The following is an 18608-nucleotide window of genomic DNA, read 5'->3' on the forward strand; positions in this document are numbered from 1 at the left end:
ATTCCTTGTTCAAGTAAGGGTTTGAATTGAGTATATTTTATCCTTTTAAATAATTAAATATGTTCTTTAAAAAATAACCTCGGATTGTTCATATTATATTTTAAGATTTAATTTAAAAGTGGGAACTTCATTAAGGTTTGGGACATGTTTAAAATCTAAACATTTAATTAGTTGAACTATATGATATAATGAGTTAAGTAAGTGTTAACTCATGTTGTGATGTTTAGACATTAAAGAATGTAAATGATACAGGCACTAGAAAAAATAAGGATGTGATTATTGATTTGAAATAACAAACACTATTCCTTGACAAAAGTTCTTCTCGTGAGGGATTTCTGTAAAAAGATAAAGCTACTTTTTACGGCAAAGGTGGAAGCAATTGTGAATGAGCTATCAAGAAAATTCTCATGCAAAATAAAAATTAAAATGAGAAAACAACATATTTGTGTTAATTAATATGAACAGTATGTTTTTACTTGATGTGATAAAGTAATGTACTTTTTTCTTATAAGAATAACACATTCAAACATTGATATTTGGATTCATTTCTTTTTCTATTCTAACTCCCTAATTCTTCCATGAACCTCTTTACATTTTGTAAGCCAACAAGAAATTCAATAAAGACATTATTCTATATTTGTTTGGGGATGGGTAAAGGGTGATCCACATCCTTCTTAGAGCAGTTCTTTCAATTACTTTCCTGCATTTATAGTTTAAGAATAGAAGTAGATGGAATATGATAGGAGGCTTGAGGTTACAATGATTTATGACATAAATTAATAATAAATATGGGCGTTAACATACATGAATAAAGGATATTTTATAGCAACTACATGAATGAGACTATAGCAAAATATAAATTCATGATTTAAATAAGACTTAAGATGGAAACATGATTACTATGCCTGAACCTCACTATAATTGAAATTTGACAAGGAACTAAAAAAATGTCTGAGAATAACATAATAGATAAAAACAAATAAACTAAAAATAATCACTGATATATGATACATGCTAACACAATTCCAATAACATAGTACATCAAAAATCAAGTAAATATTAGAATAGGCATAGTAAGTGTATATACCATGTGGTTAACCCCATTATTGAGGCCAGAAAGTTTAATTCCACACACAAGTCCTCGTGAAAATCCTGTATATAAGCATAACAATCATGAACCCTATCACTTTCTCTCATAATTAGTATAATTCCAACTCACTAAAATTATGTACAAAAACAAATCAACTAGTTAAGAGTTAATGAAAAAACATCAATAAAAGACTTATATAACAACCATCTTTCGGAGAAATTCACCCTCTAATATGAAACAATAACCATATTTATAGAAAAGTAAAACCAGTCAAATCCAAACATGCTTAATAATAAGATGATATACATCAGAAGATAGATAAAATAATCTTACCTTCCTTTTATCGAAAGAGTGAGCAATTGCTTCAAATTTATTTTGAAAGGAGGCTCTGCACAAATCCTTCTTATTATTATTGGTTTCGCCGCCTTCTAATATGAAGTACAAACCCTAATGAAGGGTGTTGTATTCTCCGCCCAAGTGTTTAATATCTAGAGCGCAATATGCCTATGAAATACAAACCCTAATGAGGGTTGTTATGTTCTCGGCCCAAGGTAGATTCTATTGGGCCACAACTAATATCTAGAGTCAATAAGCATTATTCATGTGCACGTCTCTGAAATTCACAGACAAACATAATGATTAGATTGGGCCGTTCAAGGTTATTTATTTAAAAACACGTACTAATTATGTGTTATGACCTTACAACTAAATTATCTTCATGGTTTTTAGTAATTAAAATTTATGACATCATAGTTTAAAGATTATTCAAATGAAAACTTGTTAAAGAGGTAAATGGATTTCATGCATAGTTAGAATTGATTTTTTTACAAAATTGATTTTTTCTTTGAATTAAAAATTATAAAATATAGTATTTATATCAAAAGTTTATAATCATATTGTTATATTTTTATAAATTTTAATCAAATAAAAATAAATCGTAATAAATTTTCATAAATAATGTTGGATGAAACTCAAAACTTAGTGAAGAATATATAAAAAATAATAAGATATATAAATAAAGGTGATAAAGGTATAGAATAATGTGTATGAATGAAATTTTATAATTTTAAAAGATGGGTAATTGGGTACGGCCAAAATTGTATTTATATATATATATATATATATATATATAGGATCAAATAAAAAAAAATTTAAGTTACAAACTTACAAATTTTTTTTTATTCTCCCATCATGTTAATCCTTAGTTATAGAAAGTATTCATGTTGAAAATTCTTTAAAAAACATCACAATTTTTAAAAATAACGCATAAATAAATCGCGCATTCAACACATTTGTAAGTGGGGTTCAACATCGGGTGTTGAACACTAATTATCATTATGTTGAATATATCTATAAAGATACTTAAACTATACCTCGGGGTTTGGGTGGGGTTTAGAAACATAAATATTAGTTATATAATACGTTTAACTTAGTTCTTACATTCAAAAATTAGTTTATGTACTTTTCCAACACAATTTTAACCGATATTCAACAAAATATGTTAAAAAAATGTTGAACTCAAATTATATATTGAACGCAGAAAATTTGTAAGTTTGTAAGTTTGTACCAGAAATATATATATATATATATATATATATATATATATATATATATATATATATATATATATATATATATATATATAGAGTCAAGTTCTATGGAGTACAAAAAATATTGGAGTATTGGAGTACAAGATTGATACAGTATAATCTCGTCATTTAAATCTTATTTTTTTTGTTCTACAATATTTGTAAATATCCAACAACCCGCCGATTATGTTCGGCAGCATAAACATTGTAATCAAAAGATGGAACGATTACTTTTATAATCGTAGGACACTATGTTCTGCAATATAACTTATAAGCAGAACAATAATTTTAATGCTTGTTAAAGTTGAAAGATATTAATGATTCATTGATAATTATGTTTAATATTAATTATAAATGATAAATTATATATAAATTTGGATAATCAGAGATATTAAACTAAAAAATTTATGATTTGTACTTCAATACTCCAATGATTTTATGTACTCAATAAAACTTAACTATATATATATATATATATATATATATATATATATATATATATATATATATATATATATATATATATATATGGGAGAGTTCAGGTACAAATTTAAAAACTTACAAACTTTTTTTGTTCAACACATATATAACTTGAGTTCAAAATTTTTGAAGATATTTTGGTAAACATAGATTAAAATTGTGTTGTAGATGTACATAAACTAATTTTTTAATGTAGGAACTAAGTTAAACGTATTATATAATCAATATATATCTTTCTAGACCCTACCTAGTTTAAGCATCTTTTTAAATATATTCAGCACAATGATAATAAATGTTGTACACCCAATGTTGAACCTCAGTTACAAATGTGTTGAATGCACGATTTATCTATGCGTTATTTTTAAAATTACGATGTTTTTTCAATAATTTTCAACATACATACTTTCTATAACTAAGGATTAACAGGTTGGGAGAATAAAAAAAATTCAAAAAAAAGTTTGTAAGTTTGTAACTTAATAAAATTTTTATTTGATCCTATATATATATATATATATATATATATATATATATATATATATATATATATAACATAATATTGCTCGTATAAATCTCTTAGATTTCTTCAAAGAAGTATAACGGTCAAAATGTACAACAATGTCCTGCATATCTTTTTCAAGAAAGGACTGAATAAGGCGCTGAATGGAGGCTTTTTTAATTATTTTTTTAATATATCAAAAACCCCATGGACAAGATTATTTTGGGATAACCATTTAATGCACTGTGCCACTCAATGCTGCTAACTTATAAAAATTGTAGTCCATCCTAAACCTCCTTCTTTAAGCAACCACAATCCCCTTTTGCTATGAAGACATTGTTCATGGCACAACTTCTTCTTTCTCTGTTTTGGGGAGTACAATTATTGGGTCACATGACACCAAAAATGTAACGACGAACACAAGAGAGTTTAAGATCTAAGGGACCGAGTGCGTTCAATTTCTTATGTCTTATAATTGAAATCAATTAAATAATAATATTTTAAAATTTTATTTGAAAGAAAATTTATTTTTAAAATCTAATTAATTTTAATTAACTCCAAAAGTTGAATTTATAGATTATTAAAAATTTTATAAAAGGCTTAAAATTAAGTATACCCAACAAAAATAATACTAGTCAGCACAAATAAAATTTAATTTTTAAAAACAAAGTAGGAAAAAATAATAAGATAATGAATGATATGTTAATATTAATAAACATCAAATACACGTGGAAAAAAATATTATAGTAAAATTCAATATCCGAAGATATAAAAAAAAGTGAGTGCAAACTTTATAAGAGCCAAAATTGGAAAATAAAATAACTTTTTATCTAATAATATTACTAAGGGAAATCCTCAATTTATAAAAAACAAGCTGCACTCAATCAAAATCTATTCCAAATATGAAATTTGTAAAATCATATATAATTATTTTTCTGGTTATCCGACTGAATTTGCACTCATTAAAATTTAAATTACTGCACTCACAATCATCGAATCTCATATCTCCGATAGTTAATTAAAATTTTCTCAAAATAATTATGCTCTATTCACAAAATCTTGCATCTCAAAATTTAATCACCCAAACTTTTATTCAAATAATAAAAATAACTAAATTATGACTATAATTTCTATAAGAAAGTTTTGTTGTTTACAACTTGCTAAGAACCTAGATTTAATACAACATTTATAGTCCACCTCTCGTCCAACCATCTCTGATTTATAATTTCATTTCATTAGAATGTCATTTGAATCCATCTTTCTATTTTATTAAGCAATTCATTATCCAACATTCATATAGGAGTCTTCTTTTTTCGACAATAACGGTCAAATATTTTTACTTTCGACCTTTCTGCAACTATTCGAAATTAAACATGTTAAAAATAAATAAACGATCGAACTTAATTAATTCTGACCGAAATATTAGACCAGGTAATTTCGACCATGAACGATCACGATTAGCATTTTGAATTTTTCAACCCAAAAAATTATTTCAGGCAAAAAAAGTAATTTCCCACCTAGAATTAGAAAAAATGCAAAATTGATTGAACATACATATTAATTTCGACCAATTAGAGTCGAACATACTTGGTCGAATTTAATTGGTCTATCTTTATTTTTGATCGAATTTAATTGAACAATAGCATGAATCATATGGTCGAAATTAATATATCATTCCCTTTTTGTAGTTGAATTTAGATATTCGAATGAAATCGAATCGCCTCCAATAATATCACATAAATCATTTTGAATTTTTTTTTAGAACAATGGTGGGAAAATTTCCACTCAGGAGTTAATTTCGGGCGCTATCTTTTCAACCAATATAGTGGGAGGCTAAACTTTCTCCATGAGATATTTTCGACCAGTCATATCCGGTCCCCGGTGGAACTTATATATGTTTTGGACCAGTTAATTAGTCATAGTTCTTATTTTCGACCATTTATATTCTTCCGTCTTTATTTTTGACCATTTATATTCGACTGCCTTTATTTTCGAACTTCTGTTAATTAATTTGTGTGACTCCTATAATAATGAGTCAAGATTAATTTGTTCATTACTGTGTAGATTACAAATTATTTAAATTGGGGTTAGAGAATTAATTTATTGGGTTACAATTTCAATTAGCTTGGGGGTTACATTTTTTTACCCCTATAAATTGAGTCCATTGCTTCATTGTTTGACACACAGAAATTGTATTCATCATAGAGTTTTAGGTTCTAGCTTTCCGTGAGATAAAAGCACTGTTTGTTCAGTTCGTAGGAGGCGGGTTTTGGAAGACATAAAGGTAAAACGTGCACGTTCAATTACCAGCTTACCTGTTTTAAGTACAACATAGTTTTCACGTGCCTCACTTGTTTGGTATTTTGGTGTTGATTATTTGATGGGTTTTGGAAGACATAAAGGTAAAACGTGCACGTTCAATTACCAGCTTACCTGTTTTAAGTACAACATAGTTTTCACATGCCTCACTTGTTTGGTATTTTGGTGTTGATTATTTGATGCGAGGTACTTTCTTATATAATATTCTTACACAATTATTATAACTATCATGTATACCAAGATTCGACTCACTCAGGAGATGCCTAGCACACTTGCCCTTAGTAGTTGACGGACAGTCCATAACCCGATATTTGAGATCCCCCGGTAATGGGGTAGTTCCTCGTAAAGAAAAAAAGAAGAGAGATTCCAGTTTTAATTCGACCTAAATCATGTTTTGATAGATTTTCTACCTTACTTCATATTATGTTTATAGAGAAATAAAATTGTGAAAGAAGCATCACGAGAGTTACGGCTCACTGACAAGGTGGAAATATATATATGAACAAGTTTATGGTATAAATAATGTACATAAAACCATAGGAAAAATATTATATTGAATGTTTCGTTTGCAACTATTGATTTTACTACTTCTGTGCTATTCGAATGTTGCAGTCTGTGGACAAAACAGGCGGATATAGGACACTGACTGCACATACAAAATCAGATAAATCTCCGGAGGGACTGCGTGACAAAGTCACAGCTGATGATGTCAATGTTGGGCAGAAGCAAGTCAGATAAAACAGGGAATTGGATTGGTGATGAATCGCGGAAAGTATGCTTCCATCCACTGTTCTCTAAAGTTGACGAGTCTATGATCTGTGTTCCAGTGTTGGCAAGGAAGCTTGCGCAGATTCAGGCTACAATCATATCAAGTACTTGCTTGAAATTGTCAGAAAAGTTACTTGTAAGTTAAATGGTAACTTTTCAGAGCTTAATAATTAAGTTTCTGAATGAAAAAAATCAAGACATATACCATACTTGTGGTGATCCATAGTATATGGAAATGTGGAGTAAGTTCAAGACATCACCTGATACTTTTAAGGGGAGTTTTGATGGTGATTTTTCAGACAGCTGATGTTGAAGGTTTTGGGCAAGTTGATATTCTGTTGGCTTGAAGATGGGGCTAACCTCTTGAGTAATGCTATCACAGACAAGAGTTGGTAAGGATTTGCTATAAATTGCACTAAAATCTTGACTTCCCTTGTGTTCCTTCTCGTGCTTGTTCTTTATTTAATTTTTGAATCTGTACATGGTATTAAAATCTTGCATATGTCACTCTTTTCTTACTTGATTAAATTTGAATTTTAGTTTATATTATATATTCGAAATTTTAGTTTATATAATGTTTTCGTATAAATTATATTTGGAATTGGGTTTTATTGAGTGTAATCTTTATTTTATACTTAATCTATTGTTAATTTGAATTTAATAAGTTTTAAGAGAGTTTAATTTTATAATATTTCACAATTAATATATACATGTTATAATAAGTACGTAAAAAATATTAAATGTAATTTATTACTATTTAATAATTATATTAACATATAATCAATCAATTAACTAAATATATAAAACCAAACCAAACCAAACATACTCAGTGAGCAGCGTCTGAGGAGGGTAAGATGTACGCAGCCTTGCCCCTACCCTTAAAGTAGAGAGGCTGTTTCTGTGAAGACCCCCGGCTTAGTGCACAACAAATAAAATAGTGTGTGCTATAATAAAAATATAATACCTTAGCCCGTGGCCTTCTTCACATGGGACTTACCCAAACATTTTTGATTGGCGCTAATGCATCTTGTAATGACTGAGCTGAACCCTCCCTTTAAACATACACCATAACCCTCATAATCTCTGTGAGCCACGAGACCTAGTCTCTACTACTCTAATACGCCGTCTCCAATCATTCTTATCTAATGTCATATCACCCGTGAGATTTAAGGATCCCATGTCCAAACTTAATTGATCAGCCCATGTCCGACCAGGCCGACCCCTCTTTCTCTTACCCCGAACCGATATGTGTTCTACTCTCCTAACCGGTGCTGAGTTACATTTACGCCGAACATGTCCATACCAATGTAAACGTCCCTCCCTTATCTTCTTAGAGATAGACTCAACACCTAAAAGACGTCGAAAAGTATCATTCGGTATATGATCTGTCATGGTGTTACCACAGATCCGACGCAACATACGCATTTTCGCTGTCTCTAGCCTACGTTCCTGAGCCTTTCTCAATGGCCAGCACTCGGAACCATATAATAATGATGGTCTGATTGCTACACGATAGAATTTACCCTTCAACTTCAAAGGTACATTCTTATCACACAACACCCCTGTAGCAGCCCACCAACGAAGCCATCCTGTCGAAATACGATGTGTAACATCCGCAGAAATATCGCCATTACTCTGAATGATAGAACCCAAGTATTTAAAGGTATTAGTTTGTGGTACACGACCCTCCGCAATACATACAGCAACATCCGCCTCATGAATCTCCTCACTGAAATTGGCCCAGAGATACTCGGTTTTAGAACGGCTCAGACGCAATCCATAACCCTCCAACGACATACGCCACTGTTCCAATTTCACATTAACCTCACTTCGAGACTCGGCGATTAACACAATATCATCAGCAAAAAGCATACACCAAGGCACCGGAGCTTGAATGTCACGGGTAATCACATCCAAAACAAATATAAAAAGCAAAGGGCTTAATACCGAACCTTGATGAAGACCCACCTCAACTGGAAAATACTGAGTATCCCCAACGGGTGTCCTAACACACGTCCCCACTGCTGAATACATATCATGTATGGTCCGAATATACACCTCCGGCACTCCTCGCGCTGCTAAACATCTCCAAAGAACGACCCGTGGTACACTATCATAAGCCTTTTCAAGATCCATAAACACCATATGAAGATCCTTACGACACTCTCGATATTTCTCCATAAGACAGCGAATGAGATAAATCGCCTCAATGGTGGACCTCCCAGGTAGGGGTGAGCATAAAAATCCGAAATCCGGATTATCCGATTTTCCGGTCCGGTATTCGGTTTAAAAAATCTGAAAATTTGGATATCCGATCCGAATAAAACGGACCGGATATCCGATCCGGTTTTTTTCTAGAAATTCGGATTCGGATCCGGATCACATATATACAAGAAACCGGATATCCGGATCCGATCCGGTTTTATTATTTTTATATAAAAAATATTTTTATAAATAATATATATAAATTATTTAATCTAATATCAAACTTTGTTAGGTCACGTAGCCATCTAAAATTCTAATCTGCTAAGCAGTGCCCAACTAGTCTACGTTAAACCTTAAGAAGTAAGAACCCCAGAGGCCAGAACCATCACAACTCACAGCAATACAGCATCACTCCATCGCCTACGGCTATCGATATCAGGTATGTATAATTATTGTATATTATATTATTTGTTATAACTTTTAAATCTAAAGTAAGTATCTGATCAATGAATCAGTGATCATGGTTCTAAGTTTATATATATATTGTTTCTCTTTTGTTTCACGCATCAGTAAAGAATTTTAAGACACGGTTTTATGCAGATAAAGAACAATGTCAACTCATCTTGATGATCACATGGACGTAGTAAATTTAGAAGATGAGAATGGAACTAGTCAGCAAACAAACAACCAACAACAGAAGCATGACGAAGAAGACACTTTGGAAAAAAATAAGAAGAATGTTCAAGTCTCGTCAAGTCATAAGGAGAAACGATCAAGGTCAAAACGAGGTGACAATTCTTCTCGTAAACGAAAAAATGCCTCTCCTGTTTGGGACCATTATGAAAGAACTGATGATCCAGATATGGATAAGTGTATTTACTGTTCTAAATTGATTGGCTGTAACCCTGACAATGGAACTACTTGTTTAGCTAATCACACTAAGAGATGCAAGATGTTACCTGCTAATCTGGATAAAAAACAAAAGATCTTGAATTTTGAATCTCAAACCATTGTTAACAAAGATGGAACTACTGAGACAATTAGTGTGTCAAAACCTTGGATTTTCAATCAAGAGGTTTCTAGATCTGCGCTTGCAAAGATGCTAATTATGGATGAGTTACCTTTTATGTTCGTAGAGAGAGAAGGTTTTCGCTTATTTTGCAAGGCCATGCATCCTGAATTTTTAATTCCCTCGCGTTTCACTGCTGCAAGAGATTGTTACACTATTTTTATTGAGGAGAAGAGGAAGTTAAAGGATTATTTTAATAAATTATCCTCAAGAATTTGCTTAACAACAGATGCTTGGACCTCTGGACAAAATTTAAGTTATATGTGCCTCACAGCTCATTTTATTGATGATGCTATTCAGTCTCTGGCTATATCTTCTAATTGATGTTGCATGCTGCATCAGTTAATTTAGCTACATCAACTTTTACCTTGTCCAGCCTATTTGTGGGGTCTGCCATCAAAACAAGTAATCCATAAGTATTCATTAGACTTTGCATATTGAGAGTGCAAGCTAATTTCCATATTGCACATTGCATAGCTTCTCTCATGCCACATGCGTGCACAGCCATAAGACGTCCCCACACAATGTTCCCTTTTCTCTGCATTGCTTTAGTTCTACCAAATTTTTTGTGTGCCTACACCTTCTGCTTGCATATTTCTTTCTTATGGGAGTCTGCTTCTTTTTCTTTTCACAGTTGTTCAATAGAGTAAAGTTAATTATTAGAAATTTCTTGAATCAAAATGTAATACCGTCTATTCTCGGAGAAGAAACGGGATCCGGATAATCCGTTTTCCGATCCGATTTAAAAGGATATCCGAATATCCGGATATCCGGTTAAACCGGAACCGGAACCGGAATGAAATTTTAGTGATCCGAAAAACCGGATATCCGGTTTATAATTCATAACCGGACCGGATATCCGGTTATGCTCACCCCTACTCCCAGGCATAAAACCAAATTGATTCACTGAAATGGTAACAATTCTTCGAATCCTGCACTCAATAACTCGTTCCCAAAGTTTCATCGTATGACTAAGCAGCTTAATACCACGATAATTACTACAACTTTGAGCATCACCTTTATTTTTATAGATGGGTACAACAACACTTAATCGCCACTCACTCGGCATCCTGGATGTCCGAAATATAACATTAAGAAGAGCTGTTAACCATCGTACCCCATGTTCCCCCAAACACTGCCACACCTCAATCGGAATCTCATCAAGCCCAACTGTTTTACCCTTACCCATCATGCCTAAAGCTACGCGGACCTCTGCCATAGTAATATCTTGACTCATACCAACATCATTGTGAGAAACATTGACATTCTCTTGCTCGAATACAATCTCCCTCCCTCGAGCTGCGTTAAATAACTCAGAGAAATACCTGCCCCATCTCGCTATAATATCCCCATCATAAAGCAAAACCCGGTCACCCTCGTCCTTTATATATCGAACCGCACCAATATCCTGACTGCGCTTGTTACGTGCTTTTGCAAGTTTAAAAATTTCATTCACTCCCTCATTAGTACCTAGACGCCTATACATGTCTTGATACGCCTTAGTTTTCGCTTCCGCAACTGCCTGTTTAGCCATTCTTTTTGCAAGTTTAAATAACTCCCGCTTTATATGCCGATCTGGCCCTTCTGGACACGACATGAATTCCAAAAAGCATCCTTTCTTAAATTGCACTTTGGCTTGTACATCATCATTCCACCACCAAGATTCTCTCTGCTCCTTTATATTCCCTGAAGCCACTCCCAACGTCCTCCGTGCCACACCTCGAATTAAATCAGCCATACGTATCCACATTTGATCCACATCATCTTCCAACCTAAAAAAACCCTCAAGCATGTCCTTAAATTCTGCTACTTTCGATCCATGTAAATTACGCCACAGAATTCGAGGTGTAACAACTCTCAATCCCTCCATAGGTGGGCCATCCAAAGACAAATCCATGACTAAAAGACGGTGCTGTGAAGCACAAGCTTCCACTGGAAAAACCTTACAATATGAACAAAATCTGAAATCTCTACTGCGAATAAGAAGATAATCAATTTGAGTGGCATGTCCCCCACTCCTAAAAGTAATTAGATTGTCATCACGCTTGCGGAAACAAAAGTTAACAATCACTAAATCATGTGCTGTTGTAAATTCCAAAAGCGTCGAACCATTGTCATTTCTAACACCATAACCAAACCCACCATGAACACCTTGATACCCATCTGCTCTCGCACCAATATGACCATTAAAATCACCACCAACAAATAAAAATTGATCTAGAGTAATACTCCGAACCAAATCATCCAAACAACCCCAGAAAGTCATGGATTCAATAGTGTTGGCCTAAGTGGCCTAAATTTGGACTGTAATTCAGGCCCCCGTTGAGAAGATTTAGGCTAGAATTGGTCCAAATTTGGATTTTTAAGCCACTGTCGGATTTGTCCTTATATTTGTAAAGTTTTCAAATGTGCCTAACTTTTTATCCCAATTGTGTCTATAATTTTAGTGATGTTCAATTAGTTATAATTTATTGTGTATAAAAAACACATTAAAAATGTAGACATTTTTTGGTTAGAGACATTTATTAACTTGGGTCATATTTTAGAGAACCCTTATAACCATTACTTTATTTCTACTATTAGTTAGGGAGCAGAACTGCACCTTAAAAAAATATCTTATTTATCTATTATATTTGGATTCATGACTATCACCTCATGGCGGTCCTTGTGTTCTTGAGAAATAAGCGCTACAGGGTCAAACTCGGATTCTTTCTCCATAGTCCAGTCCTTGCATCAGAGATCTATCGAACACTTCATGTAAGTGCTGACATTCTGAGGATTTTGTTGAACTATGATCTCATCGAGTTTCATACTTTCAATTTTGCTCGCCACATCTTCTCATGTTGTAGTAGAATGCTAGGACTGGACTGTGAGTCCAAACGAGAACAAATTGGGCTGGATTATAGTGCTCGCACGGTGTATATCAAGATTATGCCTATAGAAATTCATTTGGAAAAAGTTGAAACTGTTCTGAATATTCCTTCTACATCAGTGAAAGTCAAGGAATTCGAAGGGAAGTTCAAGGGGAACCATGTAATTGTTGGTGTAGACGACATGAACTTATTCAAGGCAATTAGTCTGAAGTTATTAGCATCTGAGCAGCTATTGAGGAAGTATGAAAACTTGCGGGATATTGTGGTTCTTGTTCAAATTATCAATCCTGAAAGAAGCTCAGGAGAAGACATTGAGGAAGTGAGATGGGAGACGTATGGAACTGCTAACAGGATTAATCAGATTTATGGTTCTTGTGGTCATCAACTAGTGATTCTAATTGATCGACCAGTTGATCAATGTGAAAAGAGTGCCTACTATGATGCCTCGGAATGTTGCATAATAAATGCTGTAAGAGATGGAATGAATCTAGTCCCTAACATGTATCTCGTTTGCAGGCAGGGCTCTACAACTATGGATGAAGCTAGGGGAATTATGTCATATTCTCCTCGAAACAAGTGTGCTAATCATTTATGAATATGTTGGTTGTTCTCCATCTCTGAGTGGAACAATTGGAATAAATCCATGGGGTATTAGTTTCGTAGCTGAGGCTATGCGTTCTACGATCTCCATGGATGATTTTTTAAGGCAATTAAGACAAGAGCAGAACTATAGCTATGTTCAGTCTCTTGATGTGGCGTATTGGGCTCGCAGTTTCGTCCATAGCATGGAGAGAGCATGTCTTGATCACTATAATTATCAATGTTGGGGTATGGGCTTCAGTTTCATATTTAAGGTTGCTGCCTTCTCCCTATGTTTTCAAAAATTGTTTGAAAACATAGTTCCTGCGTACAACTAGACAAATAGGAGGGCTATATTTCTAGACTTTGTTGGCATCCTTGTTCCTCATTCCTCGGCCAAGAAAAACCTTAGTAGTGAAGCTGAAACTGCTCTTATCACTCTGTGTGATGATCCTAAGAACACTGTGTTTATCGTTAGTGGAAGTGGTAGAAGTTCCTTAACCGAGTGGCTGGCTCCATGTGAAGGTCTAGGACTAGCTGCTGAACATGGGTACTTCATAAGGTATTTTCCTTCACAAACTTCTTAGAGACCTTTTCTAGTGGCACTTCTTGCCTTTGGTTTGCAGGTGGAAGAAAACTTCTGAATGGCAATCTAGTTTGGTTGTGGATCTCGAGTGGAAGGCAACAGTGGAGCGTATAATAAATTCATATACAGAACTCACGGATGGTTCCACCATCGAAGTCAAAGAAAGTGCTTTGGTTTGGCACCGTCAAGATGCAGATCATGATTTTGAATCCTTGCAGGCAAAGGAATTGTCGGATCATTGTAAACACGTCATTGCTAACGAACCTGCAGTAGTTAGAAAGGGAAAAAATATTGTTGAGCTTAAACCACAGGTATGTGTCTCTCGTCTCCCTCTTTCGGTCTTCGCTGTGCATTGTACAGTAATTTACTTAACTAGCAACCTAAAATATTTAGGATGCAAGCAAAGGCTTGGTCACAGAAAAGGTAATCGCGACAATGGTTAGCAATGGTGAGATCCCTGATTTCATCCTCTGCATTGGAGACATATACGACGGTACTTTGAAAATTGTTTCATCTGTGGTGGTCCCTGCTGTTCCGGAAATCTTTTTCTGCACTGTGGAGCAAAAGCCTAGCAAGGCCAAGTACTTTGTTGACGATACTTTTGAAGTTCAGAAGCTACTCCAGTGGCTTGCTAATGTTTCGAGTACGCAGCCAAGCTCCGCTGAAAATCCGCCAAGTATTCCTTGACAACTGACAAGCATAGTGTTCGTGAACATTGGTATAGGAGCATATATAAATGTAATATAGCAAGTTCTTTTTTGTAAAGTCAGCATCAGACCTACTACTATGTACTAATGCTTGTAAATTTGTATTTGGCCAAAAACAGAACTGGTAAAAATGTATAGCCCACTTTAAATGGATATTTAAAAAAAACAGTCCGAGCATAATAAAGATATTGTATATTAAACCTCATTGAATTAATAATCTTGTTAAATTAATAACATTTATCATTTTTGAGACTATATCCACTACGCCATAAATGGCCAATTGTAATACCCAAGTCATGTTACAATAGGGCCAAAATCCGTTATAATAGAGCTACTGTAACACCAATGGGCGTTACGTTTGCGAACGTTACAATCGGCCCCTATTGTAACACAAACTGGAATCAACTGTAACAGCCAAAAAACGTTACAGCAGCGCCCTACTGTAACATAATAAGGGGATGCTGTAACGGTAAACCACTGATACAATAGCACATTCCACCGGTCAAGCTAGCATGTGGGTCCCACATATGCCACGTCAGCATGTGGGTCCAACGGAGGCCAGGTCAGCATGCGGGACCCACAGAAGCCACGTCAGCATGTGGGTCCCACAAAGCCATGTCAGCATGTGGGACCCTCACCTGCCACGTCAGCATGTGGGACCCACAGAGGCCACGTCAGCATGTGGGTCCCACTCAGCCACGTAAGCATGTGGGACCCACACCCGCCACGTCAGCACGTGGGACCCACATGCTGACGTGGGACCCACATGCTTGTTGGTCCCGCACTACCACGTCAGCATGTGGGTCCCACAAAGCCACGTCAGCGTGGTGGGGCCTCCGCTGCCACGTCATCCTGTGGGTCCCAAATAGCCACGTCATCATGTTGGTGGGTCCATCACTCTCCACGTCAGCGTGTGGGTCCTACACGTGGACTGCCACGTCACCATTTGTGTGCCTATTGTAACAGTAAAAAGGTGCTTTCGGAACACTAAGTGGACTAACTGTAGCACAAACATTAATCAGCTGTAACGTTAAAATGAGCTATTGTAACATATATTTGAAAATTTTCTGCAATGCCTGCATTGTTTTTGGGGCATTCCCATTAAAAATATAAATAATGCAACAAACAATCCAACAAACATCCATCCAAACTTCCCACCATACATCCACCTAAACTACAAATACCAAACTCCAAAAGAACAAATATCCAACCATCCTCCAACATAAAACAATCCCATCCAAACCATTCAAGAAACGCAACATCAAAACAATTTGACAACAAAATGAAGGACGACAAATTCATACTCCCTCCGTCCCAAAAAACATTTCCCGTTTGAAATGTCGGCACTGTTCATAACATGAGACAAATTACTAATTTACGTCTAATCTATAAGATAAAATATAGTCATGAGTGATCTTGTTGGATTCATATTTATGTGTACTTTAATACGGTGAAGGTTTTATATTTAATACAAATATAAAATTCAAGATATTAATGATCAAAAATGTGTATTGGCAAACGTGATAAGTACAAATGGGAAAAGTATTTAGGGACGGAGGGAGTATTAACTAAGTTTTACGTAGAAACAGTTATATTAAAGAGTCGGTGGTGCCACGGGTGGTGCCAGGAGCGGTTCCAGAAGCGGTGCCAGGAGTGATTGGAGTGCCAAATTCATCTCCATCACTAGAAACAGTTGCACAAAAGTCATGAGTAATGTCAACTTTCAGACCCGGATTTGCCTCTCCGAGTTTCTTCAGCAACCAGGCCATGTTATGTTGAACTTTTGTATTGACCTTCGCTTCCATCTCACTCTCTAGCTGAGCAATCTTTGTGTGCAGCTCCTCGACTGTAGATTGTGTAACCGGATCAACTGGAGTTTCTGTCGAAGCTGCTGTTTTACCTTGCCTTCCCACCAACCAATCTGGCCGGTTCTTTTTCTTTTTGGGAACGAGCTCAACTGCATCATTTCCTTCTTTCGTTATCTTTTCAACAGACTCCTACAAGAGAAAGTTTTGTCAAGTGTACAGAGGTAGAGGTAAAATGAGTTCAAATATATATACTTTAGAAGATAATTTACTTACAATTTTTTTCTTAATTGCTTTTGGACTTAACTTGTACTCGTGTCCAGGCTTGCGCTTGCGACTTTCTACAAAGATTTTAGCCTCTGATGGGGACCTCTGATTTGGGTCATCTTCTTTCTGTCAAGTAACAGAAACAACACTTCACTCGTAACTAGACAATGAATTAGACAAGCTTGGTACGGGAACATTGAAGGTAGACAAAAAATCGAAGTAATCGGAACATACACTTCACTCGTGAACTTTTCAAACTAATTAAACTAAAATTGAATTTAACAACTGTGAATTTGGGCATTACATAATTTGAGTGCATTTTTAAAAATAGAATTAAAAAACTGCCAAACTCAAAGCTAAACTCAAATTAGCGTACCAAGTCCAAACTGCTATTTAATCCAATAAAAATTTAAATGCAGAAGATTTAGAGTGCCTAATCTACCTTCAAATATTATTGAAGTCTGTGCCTATTATAAACTCATATGGCAATTATCCAAAAGTAACATCAAACTGGCGATTATCAACACTCTATAAATTAATATAAGAAAAAGGTACAAGGTACTCAATTTTATTTCTTACAAATTACGGACATCATCAATTAACAAATATTTATGACAAATTATTAAAAGCTATAGGGTACTCAAGTTGTTTATGTTCATACCAGTGTTGTTCTAAGCTCAGCAACACTCTTGCAACCGAGAGTGTGTGTCTCAACATACATATTGTGATGAGCCTTATTATCCTCAGCCAAAATTTGTTACCAAAACAATGTTATCATATTTTACTTTCCATATCAAATGGCATGCAGCAAATTAATTTCTAAACTATATACTTGCCACCTTATAAATATACCTGAACTCCATCGTCCGCCCATTAGTCCAACAGCATCTTACAATCCTCGAGCGGAATATGATCCGGCCTGTTTTGAATCCTTTCCTCATCATTGTCAAATTGGGAGTAATGCATCAGCTTGACACGGGACTTGTGTGTTCTCCAGGATGAATTAAGTGTCTCGTACACCCACTTTTCCCCTTCTGGTGCAATATCAAACCTCTCCTATAATGTGTCAACATAGAACTTGAATGAGTTGGTGCACATATATGAGAAAAGTAAGTAAAGTTGAGGTTATAGAGGTCACCAAAGTATATTCCAACATTTTCTTCTTTAAATCATCTGGAACAACATGCCAATTAACATAAGTAAGTGACACGTGATCCTTAACTAGAGTCCCCAGGAAATTGCTCAACTCGGATCTAGTTTTCCGCTCTCCAATTGGTTGACCTCGTTTACTCAGTCTAACAAAGATCTTTTCAGCAGCAATCCTAGCATGAACTTTTAACATTTTTGAACGTCCTCTACGTCTTTTAGGTTCTGTTCAGATAGCCATCAAATAAAATAAAATGCAATTACCATATTATTGCTAAAAATCCTACTAATTATTAAAAAATGAGATGTACAGAAGAAATAAAGTACAAATGACCATATTACCTGCTTCTACTTCTTCACCTTCACTTCCATTTTGTAAATCGGTATCACCAACATCCTCTCTCCTCATTTCAGCTTCAAGATTCTGCTTCTGACGTTCTCGCAGGGCCATATACGCAGCAATTGTACCACTTGGTGCAGAATTATCCCCTTGTTTTAACAGTTTGCTACATGTTGGCTTTATAAGTTTTGCACTTTTGGTACTAGCAGCAGCAACTTTTTTGCCTTTGTCGATAGGATCCACCGGATCCTTATCACCCAAATCCTTATCATTTGCTCGCGAACGAGTT

At 34.8% G+C, this 18608-nt stretch overlaps 1 protein-coding gene and 1 pseudogene across 1 annotated transcript; one reads left to right on the top strand and one right to left on the bottom strand.

Annotated features, from left to right (window-relative positions):
• The first annotated feature begins 9557 nt into the window (after positions 1 to 9557).
• On the top strand, positions 9558 to 14741 carry LOC135149515 (probable alpha,alpha-trehalose-phosphate synthase [UDP-forming] 9; annotated as a pseudogene).
• LOC135149258 (uncharacterized) lies at positions 10759 to 12282 on the bottom strand. The gene has a single exon (XM_064084454.1). The coding sequence runs from the start codon at positions 12280 to 12282 to the stop codon at positions 10759 to 10761; it is 1524 nt and encodes a 507-aa protein (XP_063940524.1).
• Positions 14742 to 18608: the final 3867 nt, after the last annotated feature.

Source organism: Daucus carota, chromosome 9, assembly GCF_001625215.2.
Source record: "Daucus carota subsp. sativus chromosome 9, DH1 v3.0, whole genome shotgun sequence".
In the NCBI taxonomy this organism is placed as follows: Eukaryota; Viridiplantae; Streptophyta; class Magnoliopsida; order Apiales; family Apiaceae; genus Daucus; species Daucus carota.

Coding starts and splice junctions, on each gene's coding strand:
- LOC135149258 (XM_064084454.1), bottom strand. CDS start 12,282: ATGACTTTCTGGGGTTGTTTGGATGATTTGGTTCGGAGTATTACTCTA.